The following is a 12635-nucleotide window of genomic DNA, read 5'->3' as shown; positions in this document are numbered from 1 at the left end:
TAATTATTTGCTACTGCAATCCCATGTCAGCTGCTCCAGTATCTTGCAGGGATGATGCCAGCGGCAGGATGTACCTGCTCCAGGCTCCCACCTGTGCTGCCAGGCGCATCCCCAGCCCGGGTGTTTTTGCACATCGGTGGTGGGCTGGGACGCCCTGTCTTTTGCCCACTGGATGCCAGCGGCCCCGGCTGTTCAGCGAGGCCGGGGGGTGGCAGTGCAGGAGGCCCCCACACTCTGTCCCCTCGGGCTGTGGGTTGGGAGGGGGCAGCTCGGCTGCGGTTGCTCCCCGGTGCATCCTCACCCCGACCTCCTGCTGCTCGCAGAGAACCTGTGGAGCTCGTACCTGACCAAGGGCGTGATCGTGGAGAAGCGGGGGCTGCCGTCCGTGAGCCCCCCCGACACGCCGGTGGACATGGACCAGCCCTACGTGTTCAGCGACATGACCTCGTACTTCACGCTGCTCGTGGGCATCTACTTCCCCTCGGTCACAGGTGGGACCCGCGCACGTGCCGCCGGGCCCGCTCCGCCGAGCCGCACGTGCGCCGGTGGCGGGGGGCGGAGGGGGGGGCGGGGGCGCTGCCTCCCACGCAGCCGCCTGCACTACAGATCTGACGGTGCCGCTCGGCGCTGACGTCCCGCGGCTCCGGTATTTATAGCTCCCCGGGGGCAGCAGAGCCCCCCCCCCGCCCCATCCCGCCGCGGAGCCCCCGCAGGGCGCAGCCGTCGCGTCCCGCCTGCAGCTCCGCCGGAGCCGGTGGGACCTCCCAGGGCTTGCCCCGGGCACGGCGGTCGCTGGCGGGGTCTGGCGCTGGCGGGGTCTGACGCTACCGGGGTCTGACGCTACCGGGCCGCCGGCGACCCGGCAGGTCCCCGTTGTGCACGGTGCGTGTCCCTCGGTCCCGCGGGTCGAGCCACGGGACCTGCCGACGCCGGCTGCGTCCCAGCGCAGTGCCGGGGCCGGACCCTTCCCTGCCCCTGCTGCCGTCACCGGCCCTGCTTCGATTAGTTAAGAGTTCATGAAGCAAGTCAGTCAGGAGCGTTTTGAGCTGAATCCTTGAGTAGCCTCAGGCTACGGCTCGGGGGCAAGTGCTGGGGGCAGGCGGGGAGTGGGCTGGGGGACCCGAGCCGCGGCAGCGCCGGTCCCAACGTCCGCCGAGCTAATGTCCCTCTGCCCCGCTGTCCCTGTGCCCCGGCCGGGCGGGGGCTGCGGCTCTGCCCGCCTGGCACCGTCCGCTCCTCCGCAGGCATCATGGCCGGCTCCAACCGCTCCGGGGACCTGCGGGACGCCCAGAAGTCCATCCCCACGGGCACCATCCTGGCCATCGCCACCACCTCCGCGGTCTGTATCCTTCAGAGCTCGCCGGGGCTGGGGGCGGGCGGGCTCCTCGCTGCACGGGGCGGGCACTCGGGGGTGTGCCGGGCGGGGACAGGGGTCCCCGCGGCCCGCTGCTGGGCCGGGGGACCCTCTGCATCCCCCCAGCTCTCCTTGACCGCCTGGCAGATATCAGTTCCGTCGTGCTCTTCGGGGCGTGCATCGAGGGGGTCGTCCTGCGCGACAAGTGAGTGTCCCTGGGGTCGTGCGGGGCCGGCGTGGGGGGAGCCCCAGGGAACAGGCAGGGGCAGCGGGAGCCCCGGGGCCGGTGGGGGGACAGACGGGAGGTGCTGTGATTTCCCGTTTTGGGGGGGCTCTCGGGGGCCAGAGCTCATGACAGGCGCTGGGGGCTCGTGTGTGCCCTGATCCCCCCCGTGTTTTGCGGCACATCCGCAGTGCTCCCTCCCGCTCCGGGGCTGCAGGCAGCGCGCGTGTTTGTCAACAGGCAGGGCTGCCTGTGCTGCCTGCGTATCTGGGGCAGCCCAGCTCGCTGCACGCGGCAGGTGACACTTCTGGGTCGCCAGCACCAACACAAACGGGATCCGACTGCACGCAGCCTTAATTGGCCTCCTCTCGGCACAGGGGATGGGGAGCCTCTGTCCCCCACCTCCCCCTCGGCCCGCCCAGCGCCACAGGTCGGGGATGGGGACAGACCCCAGCTACCTGAGTCCTCTGTCCCTTGCTCATCCCCCGCAGGGAGTGGGGCCATCAGCAGCTGGGGCCGGGCCTGTCTCTGGTCCTGTCCCCCCCAGGCGGTGTCCCTCGGTGGCCGACCTGCCCCGGGGGGCTGGGTTGTGCTGCAGCGACGTTCTGTTGGGGCTCAGCCACGGTTTGGAGCCACGGATGATTCTGGTGCCCCACAGGTTTGGTGAAGCTGTCAACGGGAACCTGGTGGTTGGCACCCTGGCATGGCCGTCTCCATGGGTCATTGTCATTGGCTCCTTCTTCTCTACGTGTGGGGCTGGACTGCAGAGCCTCACTGGAGCCCCCCGTCTCCTGCAAGCCATCTCCAGGGACGGGATCGTGCCCTTCCTCAGGGTAGGTGTCCCCTGAGCTCAGCACTGCTGGCCCCAAGCACCTATGGTGGCTGCGGCTCCCACCAGCATAGGAGACCAGCGGGCACCCGTGCTGCCTCCTCCCGGCACCACTGCCAGCCAGAGCTGCCCAGCTGCCCGTCCCGCCGGCACTGGCCTGGTGCTGGGCAGCTGTGGTGTGTTTGGCTGTGGTGTCGGTGAGAGGAGAGTGCTGGGAAAGGTCAGGATTGCCTCCCCCTGCTGCTGTGCTGCTTCGTATTTTATCTGCTCTCTGAAGATGTGTTCTCACAACCTCATCTCTCCAAATCCAACCCGACAGCTCCCCCCAGGGAAGAGAGGGCTAATTTTATCTTCCTTCCTTTGCCCTGCCAGCCCCAGCTCTCACTCGCTCATGCTGCCTGTGCCCTCTAATGCATCCAGACGTGCACCCCGAGCCCCTGCCCTTGCACCCGTCCCTTCTCCATGTCCCCCCAGCTGCAGAAGGACCTGTTCTCCATGGGCAGCATGTCTGTCCTGAGCATGGGGTGCCTGACTCCACACTGGCTGTGGCCAGGCTGAGCTGGGGCTTGTCCCTGGTGGGGGTCCCAGGGAGGCAGAGGTGGTTCTGGATGCTGGAGGGGCTGTGGGATCTGCCAGGAGTGGGGCTGTGTTGGCAGAGGGGGCGAGTCCCGCCAGCCTGGGGGGACCTGACTCAGGACATGTGCCAGCTCGCAGTGGCACTTGCACAGCCCCTGTGCCCCGGTCCCTGCTCCCAGGGCTGGCACTGAGCTGTGACGTGGACCCTTGTGCAGGGTTGCATGGCACTGGCACTTCAGAGCCCTGATGTTCCCCTCTCCCCATCCTGCTCCCAGGTCTTCGGCCATGGCAAAGCCAACGGGGAGCCAACGTGGGCCCTGCTGCTCACAGCCTGCATCTGCGAGATTGGGATCCTGATCGCCTCCCTGGACGAGGTGGCTCCCATCCTCTCCATGTAGGCAGCATGCTCTGTCCACCTGCACCTTCGCGAGCAGCCGACAGGCGCGCGCCCCCTCACCCTCACCAGGCGGGTGGCACCCGCGGGTCTCTGGGGGACACAATGGCCCTTACTCCTGCCACCCCAGCCCCACCCAGGAAGGGGGGAGCCCTTCAGGGAGCCCGTGGACCCTCCTTGGCTGCTTTTGGGACCTGGCTGCTCCACAGCCCTGGCTCCCCTGTCTGGCAGTGGGGCACGCTCTGGCGGTGACTGCCCCGGGGCCGGGAGGTTCAGTGGGGCCTGACTGTGTCTCCAGGCTGGCCCAGCTCCAGGCTCAGCCTCACGCTCTCTCCTGCAGGTTTTTCCTCATGTGCTACATGTTTGTCAACCTGGCGTGCGCGGTGCAGACGCTGCTGCGGACACCCAACTGGCGACCCAGATTCCGCTACTACCACTGGTGAGCGGGGACAAGATGGAACAGGAATGGATAAGACAGGATGTTTTGCCCTGGAGACCCCAGCACAGCTGCGGGGGCCAGGGTTGCTGTGACAGCACGGTGCTCTCTGCAGGACCCTGTCCTTCCTGGGCATGAGCCTCTGCCTGGCGCTGATGTTCATCTGCTCCTGGTACTACGCGCTGGTCGCCATGCTGATCGCTGGCCTCATCTACAAATACATCGAGTACCGCGGGTAAGGGCAGCCACGGGGCCGCAGACCCTGCGCAGCACTGGCAGTCGCTGCTCAGCCCCTGGGGCGCTCTGGGTGCTGGCACTGTGCTCTGTGCCCAGAGCCGTGGGCAGCCCTGACGTGTTGCTTGTTCCCGCAGGGCAGAGAAAGAGTGGGGTGACGGGATCCGGGGACTGTCCCTGAGTGCCGCCCGCTACGCCCTGCTGCGGCTGGAGGAGGGCCCCCCCCACACCAAGAACTGGAGGTGAGGTGCGGCTGGGCTGGGGGGCCGGGGGGCCACAGCACAGGTGTTGACCGCAGGACCATCCTTGCAGGCCGCAGCTGCTGGTCCTGGTCCGTGGGGATCAGGAGCAGAATGTGGTGCACCCGCAGCTCCTGTCCTTCACGTCGCAGCTCAAGGCTGGCAAGGGCCTCACCATCGTGGCCTCCGTGCTTGAAGGGACCTTCCTGGACAACCACCCGCAGGCACAGAGGGCAGAGGAGGTGAGAGCTGCCCGTGCCGCGCTGCTGCTGCCCTGGGCAGGGCTCTGCCAGCAGCAGGTGCCCACAGGCTTCCCTAGGAGTGTTTCTGCCTTGTGGCCGGAGCTGGTGGCCCCGGCTGGCCAGGAGGGCATCCGGGGTGACACAGGGCAGAGCCTGGAGACTCCACACTTCACCAGTGCTCAGGGCACCCTGGGGACTTCGGGACCCCTGCCCTCCTCCCCAGGCACCAGAGACACCAGCACCAGCTGGGCACTGGTTCCAGTCTCGGGCAGCTGCTGCAGGTCACGGCACAGCTTGGCACGGCGCCGTGCCTGCCGGGGGCTGCTGTGCTGAGCAGCCTCTAAGCTACCCCATGGGCACAACAGCCCCAATGCTTCCCATGGATCTGGTGCCAGGCAGGGTAGGAGATGGGGGCCTTTCCTCGCCGAAGCAGGAGCCACCCCTGCCCTGCACCGCTGCACCAGCTGGGCGGCACTTTAATGAGATTAAGCCCCTGGAAGCAAACAGCTTCTCTCCCATGCAGACATGTTATAATTTCTCTGAGTAAATAACTCTAATTGCCGCTCCATTGCCTGTCAGAGCGCTGGCACGGGGACGCCCTCTGCTCGGCACGGCGCAGAGCCACGTGCCTGTGCTGCTCACCACCAGTGTCACCGCTGCCTGCCCAGAGCTGCCAGCCTCCCTGGGGGCAGAGGGACCCGGGCACCCCATGGGGACCTGCACCCCGTGCCCCCCGCCTGGCACCCCACGCCTCCCCTGGCCAGGGTGCTGCTGCCATCCCTGGGCCCTGTGGCCTCTGACCCCCCTCTCCCACCTCCAGTCCATCCGCCGCCTGATGGAAGCAGAGAAGGTGAAGGGCTTTTGCCAGGTGGTGATCTCCTCCAACCTGCGGGATGGCATGTCCCACCTGATCCAGTCCAGCGGGCTGGGTGGGCTGCAGCACAACACGGTGCTGGTGGGCTGGCCCCGCAGCTGGCGCCAGAAGGAGGACCACCAGACCTGGAGGAACTTCATCGGTAGGCACTGCGCAGGGACGGGGCTGCTGGGCTGGGGAGGGCTGAGCCCCCCTGGCTGACGTGGCCCTTTGCCTCCCAGAGCTGGTGCGAGAGACCACGGCCGGGCATCTGGCCTTGTTGGTGGCCAAGAATGTCGCCATGTTCCCAAGCAACCAGGAGCGGTTCTCAGAGGGCCACATTGACGTGTGGTGGATCGTCCACGATGGGGGGATGCTCATGCTGCTGCCCTTCCTCCTGCGGCACCACAAGGTAGCTTTGGCCCCATGCTGTGGGGTGGGGGTCCGGGGCTGTCCCCACCTATTCGTGCTCATGCCTCTCTCCCTCCCTCCTGCCCAGGTCTGGCGCAAGTGCAAGATGCGCATCTTCACGGTGGCACAAATGGACGATAACAGCATCCAGATGAAGAAGGACCTGACCACGTTCCTGTACCACCTGCGCATCACTGCCGAGGTGGAGGTGGTGGAGATGGTGAGTGTGGGATGGGGGCACATGCTCCGGGCTGGGATGCTGCCTGTGGGAGGGCCAGACAGACTGTGCCACAGGAGGCATAGCACCGGGCGGGATGCACAGGTTCACAGGGACTCGCATGGCCAGGCTGGGAGCAGTGGGTGCAGCTCACCCTGCTCCATGGTTTCTCCTGTCTCCCTGCTGCAGCACGAGAGTGACATCTCCGCCTACACCTACGAGAAGACGCTAGTGATGGAGCAGCGCTCCCAGATCCTCAAGCAAATGCACCTCACCAAGAACGAGCGGGAGCGGGAGGTGAGGCCGCAGGACAGCCTGGCTGGGTCTGGCCCCCCGGTGACAGAGCTGCCCCCAGGCTGTGCACTCATCCTGCTGGGGTGCTGGGGCTTGCAGGCTGGTGTGTGCCCAGCCAGGGCCTCTCCTGCCCCATCCCACGGCTGACCCCATCCTGCTCAGATCCAGAGCATCACGGATGAGTCCCGTGGCTCCATCCGGCGCAAGAACCCGGCCAACACGCGCCTGCGCCTGAATGTCCCTGAGGAGCAGGTGGGCGATGGCGAGGAGAAGCCGGAGGAGGAGGTGAGGGGCTGCACCAGGATGGGGCCCAGGCAGGTGACTGTCCCTGGCCCCTGCCCACCATCCCCCTCTCCACTCTGCAGGTCCAGCTCATCCATGACAAGAACGCCACCACCTTCTCCAGCAGCTCCCAGTCACCTGGGGATGAGGTGGAGACGGCCCCTGAGAAGGTGCATCTCACCTGGACCAAGGAGAAGTCTGTTGCGGAGAAGAACAAGAGCAAGAGCCCCGTCAGCCCTGAGGGCATCAAGGACTTCTTCAACATGAAGCCGTATGGCCCCGCATGCTGCCATCCTGTCCCACCCATGCTCTGGGTCTCAGCCAGCCCTGCCCTCCCCAGCAGCACCGTGCAGTCCCTGTTCTGAGGGGGCGGGATCCCTGAGCTCTGGCCTGTGTGGGGCTGGGCGGGGGGTGGGTGGGCTCCCTGTGCCTGTGGGGACGAGGTACCCGTGCAGTGTGCGCTGCAGGACGCGGGGTGTGCACCGGGCACTCACCTCCTCTCTCTCTTTCTCTCTCTCTCCCTCGGCCTCGTGGTGATCCTGGCAGGGAGTGGGAGAACTTGTAAGTCTGGGTTTGGCTGGGTGCCGGGTCCCGGGCGGGGGAGCTGGGCCGCCGCCATCGGGGTTGCCCCGTGCACGAGGGCGGCTCAGTGTGCTGCAACAGCTGCTGCCGCACCGTGCGAGACGGTTCACCCGGGCAGCATGGGGGGGCCAGGGCTGCCCGCCCCGCGCAGGCTCTGCACTGTGCGTGCCCCACCATGTGCGCCGCGTCTGCCCTGCACCGCTGCCGGCAGCGTCCCACCAGCCCGGGCTGGGGCACCCACGGTGGCGCTTGCACTGTCTTCTCCTGTGTGCTTCCACCCAGCTCAGCCGCGCGCAGCATGGTGCGCTGCTGCCCCAGGCACCATGCGTGGCCATGCAGCTCATGGCCACCAGCGCAGGCTCAGAGCTGCCAGCAGCTGTGCTGGGCAAAGCTCTCACTGCTCTCTGAGCTCATGCTGCAGCCCAGCCCTGGACCCGCTGGGGCAGGAGGCCAGTCCCCACCATGGCCCCTTGGCTCTGGTGTGGGGCTGGATGCCAACTGTGCCCATCCCTGTGCCCATGTGCGCTCTCTCCCCCAGGAACCAGTCCAACGTGCGGAGGATGCACACGGCTGTGAAGCTCAACGAGGTGATCGTGAAGAAGTCACAGGATGCCAAGCTGGTCCTGCTGAACATGCCAGGGCCCCCCCGTAACCGGAAAGGGGATGAGAACTGTATCCTTCTCATGGGGTGGGTGTCTGATGCCTCTCCACAGGGTGGGCTGAGGGCCGGGGGATGCGACTGACCCAGGGCTGCTGGATCTTGCAGGTGAGTGATGGTCCATTGCCAGGTTCAGTGACTGAGCCTGACCCCCCCCACGCCTCCCACTGTCTCTGACAGCCGTGTTGGCACCAGCCTGCCTGTCCGTCAGAGGTGACACATGCGGGAAATGTGACATTACACCCGCACGTGTGAACGATGGCACGTCGTGAGGCTGTGGCCAGATCCATGGAGCTCGACTGTCTGCTGGGCTCAGCCACAATCCCTGTCGCACAGGTGGGCAGCTCCGGCCTGACCCCACCAGCTCCCCGTGCTGGGGTGCTGTGCCACGGGCTCAGCTCCCTGGGCGTGGGGCTGGACAGGGGTAGCACGGGGCAGTCCCTGTGTTCCATTGTGGTGTTGGTCCTCCTTGACAGTCGTGCAGACATGGAGTTCCTTGAGGTGCTGACGGAGCACCTGGACCGAGTACTCCTTGTGCGTGGTGGGGGCCGAGAGGTCATCACCATCTACTCCTGAAACACGGCGCGCAAGAGAGGTTTGTCTGCACGCTGAGAGCCCCGCCACCCCTTTGCACCGAGCTCCTGGAGGGGAGGAGGGGAGGCCTGATGGCAGCCGATGTGCAGAAACTTCACCTGGCTTTGGCCGTGCCCTGATCTCTCCATTCGAACTGCAGCACCAGATCTTCCGGGAGCATCCAGCACCAGAGCAGCTGTTCCTCATTGCAACATCACAGCACTGCTGTCCTTGTTTATATATAAATATATACACTGTTCCATGGACTGAGCACCAGAGCCCAGCGCTGCTGCCACCACCCGTCCCCAGCAGGGCCAGCCCCGCACCGCCGCTCGCAGCCCGGCCAGGCAGGAGGGCGGCTGCACCAAGATGGGCATCTGCCCGTGCTGCGGCCCCTGCGCAGAGTTTGGCTGGATGCGCCCGTGTCCCGTACCCGCTGCTCACACCCTGGTCCCGGGAGAAGAGAGAGGCCACCAGCTTTCCTCACCAGACCTTCCTCTCCTGCCTCTGGCAGCGCCTGGGCCCGGACAGTGCCCCCCCGCCGGTGCTGCCCGTCGCTGGAGGCTCCGGGCCGAGCTGCTGGAGATGCAGCTGATGGTTTGGAGGGGGCAGAGGGTGGGAGGCAGCCTCGGGGGCTTGGGGCCTGCACGCAGCAACTTTGCGACAACAGGAGCCCCAGCCTGGGGTGGGGGGTGTTCCCTGTCTCCTCCCTCGGACTCCAGGCTCTCTCTGCCCTGGTGCTCTCCTGGTGCTTGTGCTGCAGTCGTGGCGTGGAGCTGCGGTGTCCGGACACAAGCTGCTCTCCAGCCCCTGGAGCTGCGTGGGGGCCACTGACCCCCAGGGCACCAGCGCTTGGCTGGGATGTGGGGGAGTCTGTACCCCAACTTGCTCCCTTACCTCGCTGCTGGTCCCCAGGGCTTCATTCCAAACCCAGCCCCAGCTCCAGGCAATTGTAGACACTGCAGTGGAGCTGTAGGAAAGTCTGGATCTGTGTGTAGTTTTTAACATATGAAAGTCTGTTTGCTTGGTCTTGACAGCCCTGCTGTGCCAGCTCAGGGGTCCAACTGGACCCTGCACGAGGGGCTGTAGGGTTCCCACCTCCCCCAGCTGGCCCAGGCACTGGCCCTGTGGCCCCTGCAGCCCAAAGCCTGTCCTGTCCCGCCAGCACATGCTGCAGCCCCCACGTGCAAGCAGCAGGGCAGCCAGGTTAGTTTAAAGGCGTCTTACTTTTGGCAGCAGCTGCAGGGTCACCCCTCATCCCCCCCAGCATCTCTTATGCCAGAGAAACTGAGGAGCTTTTAACAAATGTGAACGGTTCCAGGAACCACGCAGGAAGCGGTGCCGAGGGCAGCCAGGGTGCCTGCGGGCACCTGCCCTGGTCCCATGTACATAGTGTACATAATACAGTAAGTGTATTTTTAAAGTGATCATATTTATGTTAATAGAACCAGATGAAGTCTATATATAGAGATCTATATCTATTCTGAGAGATGCAGGGCTCTGCTAGCACCAGGCCGTGGGGACGGAGAGCCGAGACAGGCTGCTCCTGCACCAAACGGGCGCCCATCTGTCACAGCGCGGGCTCTGGAGCGGTGCTGGCGGCTGCAGCCAGCACTGGCACCCCTGGGAAAGGGCCAGGTCGCAGGTTCATTTTCTTCTCAATTTTGCTTCTTAAAGAGTTTTCAGGGAAAAGAAGTCACAGACTTTTCTGAACTTGTTTCACAGCAGATTTGAGCTTCCACTTGAAGTGTAGCCTGCTAAGAGTTGCCCTCTCCCGGTAGCACCGGTTGCTCTGCACCAGCCTGGCTGTGAGCGGCTTTGTGCCCGCCAGAGCTGAGCCCCGCGCTGGAGCATTCGCCTCCTCCACCCAAACTGCTCCCCAGCCCCCCAGCGCAGCAGGACCCGCAGAGCCCGGCTGGCACAGAGGGAGCAGGTGCTGCAGCATCCCGGGGGGCCGGGCACCAGCAGCCCTGGCTGGTACCAGTGCCCCGCGCCCTCTGCAGCCCTCCCCTGCTCATCCAGGTCGAAGCTGTTTGGGACTGCTTGGATAAAAAGGAGTGGGGTTTTGATGATTTTCTTATTTTTTTCCTCTCTTCCTTTTTTTCCTTTTCTTTCCTCCGTTCTTCTTGCTTTATGATCCTTCTCAGACACACGCCCAGAACAAAACCAAGCCCCCATCTGTGCCTGCTCATACCGTGCTCCTCCGTTTCCATCACCTCCAAAGTGCCTCCCTTCTCTCCAGCAGCAGCCACAGCCAGACTTGGTGCTGCGGTAGCTCGGCTGTCTGCACGGCTATTTCCTTGTGTCAGAGCCCCGGGCGTGGGAGCTGGTCCCGAGGGCAGGGGAGCTCGCGGTGGCTGAGAGGTGGGAGCTGGTGCAGGAGCCAGCAGCTGCGAGGGACAAGGTCCTTTAGCTTTGGGAAGGGCAATCCCACAAGAACCAGGATCTGCCAGTGTCCAGCTGCTCTGCCCCTCCGAGCTGGTCCCACACCAGCACACAGAGGCTCACGTGCTGTTTGCAGTGTCCCCAAATTACTCGAGGCACTTCTGCAGCAATGGGGGAGGCACGCACAGCAACCTGCCCACTCATCGCAGATGCAAGCACCGCTCTTGTTGGGCCTGGAGCGCCTGCCAGCTGCTCTGCCTCTCCAAAAGCTGCCACCCACTCCCTGCCCTCACCCTCTCATGACAGTGCGGCTGTTGCCCGGCACACGGAGCAGCTCAGGGCCAAGGGCCAAGTGCAGAGCAGGTTCCACGCAGCAGCAGCGACCGAGCCCACAGGCAGCGCCTGCCCTGGGCAGCGCAGCAGCAATGCGCTCATCCTTGGGCAGTGGGAGCGACACTGGCTATGGAGCGGTGGTGACAGCAGCCCGGGGCGTGCTTCTCTGCTGCCAGGTTGGCTTCGTCACCTCCCCAGCGTCACCAACAGATCCCATTTCCCCCCAGCACATCAACCCCCCCATAAAGCCGTGGTCCCGGCTCCCCAGGGAGTGGGAAGGTGACACCCTTTCCATCGCTGCCCTGACAAAGGCGTTTTCCTCCCTCATCCCGCAGCAAGAACAGGGGCACAGCTCACACAGTGCCAGGGCTGCCCCAACACCCCACCAGGCAAAATTGGCTGTGGCAAGAAAGGTGCTGGTGTCCGTGGCAAGGTCTTGCTCCCCGGCGGCCAGAGAGGGCCAGTTTTAGCAGACAGCACTGCATGTTAGTTTACAAACCCAGCCCTGCACGTTCGGCCTCTGTGAGTGTTCAGTTCCCCATGGAGCACCTTCTGCCGTTCCACCTTGGTGAAGACAGTGTCCTCCTCCGGTAGACATGCAAGTTCCTCCTTGGCACATGCGCAGACACGTTTCAGTTTTTGTTCCAGACAGGAAGGTCTTGACCCCCAGGTTTGTTTCTCGGGCAGGTGGCCGGCGGGAGCAGCGTCCGGCCCGGGCCGGGGCTGGACGAGGCGCAGGCCGCGGTTCTGCACACGGGTCAGGGTTGCACTAGGAGAGTCAAGACCCTCCTCTGTGTAGCAGGACTAAAAACCAGCAGAAAGACCAAAAGGTCTGAGATTTGCTGGTTACAACACTTTCTGTGCTACATGTGCAATATATTTGTTATGAATGTTACCACAAAGTCAGTTCATTCAATAATCTTTTAATCACTGTAGCTAGATGTTCTGCGTTCATTCAAGTGACTTTTATTCGAGTGCAATATTTCAATAGACATGTAGTGACCTAGTATGCTTTGTGTTTTAGAGAATCTGTGTGCAGAGCAATGCAATTAAGTTTAAAACCTTGTAAATAAAACAGGTTGCAAACCAAAAAAAAACAAAAAAAAAAAGTTAGGCTTGCATTTAATTTCTGTGTTTCAGTATCGTGCATTAGGCCGCCTCAGTACAGCCCCGTGTTCTCTGTGCAGGTATTAATGGAGGAGTGGCTCCTCGGCTGTTGAATGCTCCCTGTTAATGCTTTACTGCTTTAACTGTATTCATTTTTCTAGACTCCTGTCTGCACAAAATGCAATAAATGATTTTATTACACCCTTCACTACTTGCATGGGGAGTTTTCACTTGCTTCCAGGGTCTCCACAGCTATTTTGCACTTGGCTGCTACCACTTCCATAAGCAGGAGCAAGTCCTGACAGGGAGCAGCAGATTGCAGAGGAAGCAGAACATGAGGAGAGGAACAGCCTCTCCCTGCCCCACAGTTCTGTGATTAAGCTCATGCAAAGATGCTTTACCTGTCTGTGGGC

At 63.6% G+C, this 12635-nt stretch overlaps 1 protein-coding gene across 3 annotated transcripts in view; it reads left to right on the top strand.

Moving 5' to 3' along the window:
• The window catches only part of SLC12A5 (solute carrier family 12 member 5), a gene marked incomplete at its 5' end in the record, with an annotated part of 31958 nt that extends 19528 nt beyond the window's left edge, over positions 1 to 12430 (top strand). For 2 of the 3 annotated variants that reach the window (XM_082065153.1, XM_082065155.1), the window contains 18 exons: positions 324 to 491; positions 1245 to 1343; positions 1502 to 1559; positions 2236 to 2410; positions 3258 to 3376; positions 3717 to 3815; positions 3928 to 4047; positions 4184 to 4288; positions 4359 to 4527; positions 5348 to 5543; positions 5623 to 5792; positions 5880 to 6011; positions 6198 to 6305; positions 6465 to 6587; positions 6668 to 6855; positions 7131 to 7145; positions 7705 to 7838; positions 8309 to 12430. In XM_082065153.1, the coding sequence (XP_081921279.1) occupies positions 324 to 491; positions 1245 to 1343; positions 1502 to 1559; positions 2236 to 2410; positions 3258 to 3376; positions 3717 to 3815; positions 3928 to 4047; positions 4184 to 4288; positions 4359 to 4527; positions 5348 to 5543; positions 5623 to 5792; positions 5880 to 6011; positions 6198 to 6305; positions 6465 to 6587; positions 6668 to 6855; positions 7131 to 7145; positions 7705 to 7838; positions 8309 to 8400 (2270 nt within the window). In that variant the 3' untranslated portion in view covers positions 8401 to 12430. The remainder of the gene's footprint in view (positions 1 to 323; positions 492 to 1244; positions 1344 to 1501; positions 1560 to 2235; positions 2411 to 3257; positions 3377 to 3716; positions 3816 to 3927; positions 4048 to 4183; positions 4289 to 4358; positions 4528 to 5347; positions 5544 to 5622; positions 5793 to 5879; positions 6012 to 6197; positions 6306 to 6464; positions 6588 to 6667; positions 6856 to 7130; positions 7146 to 7704; positions 7839 to 8308) is intronic. The other variant, XM_082065154.1, reaches the window with a different exon arrangement.
• Positions 12431 to 12635: the final 205 nt, after the last annotated feature.

The sequence above is a fragment of the Streptopelia decaocto genome (genome assembly GCF_964273445.1).
Source record: "Streptopelia decaocto genome assembly, chromosome: 14".
Classification (NCBI taxonomy): Eukaryota; Metazoa; Chordata; class Aves; order Columbiformes; family Columbidae; genus Streptopelia; species Streptopelia decaocto.
This window is presented reverse-complemented; position numbering and strand designations above follow the sequence as displayed.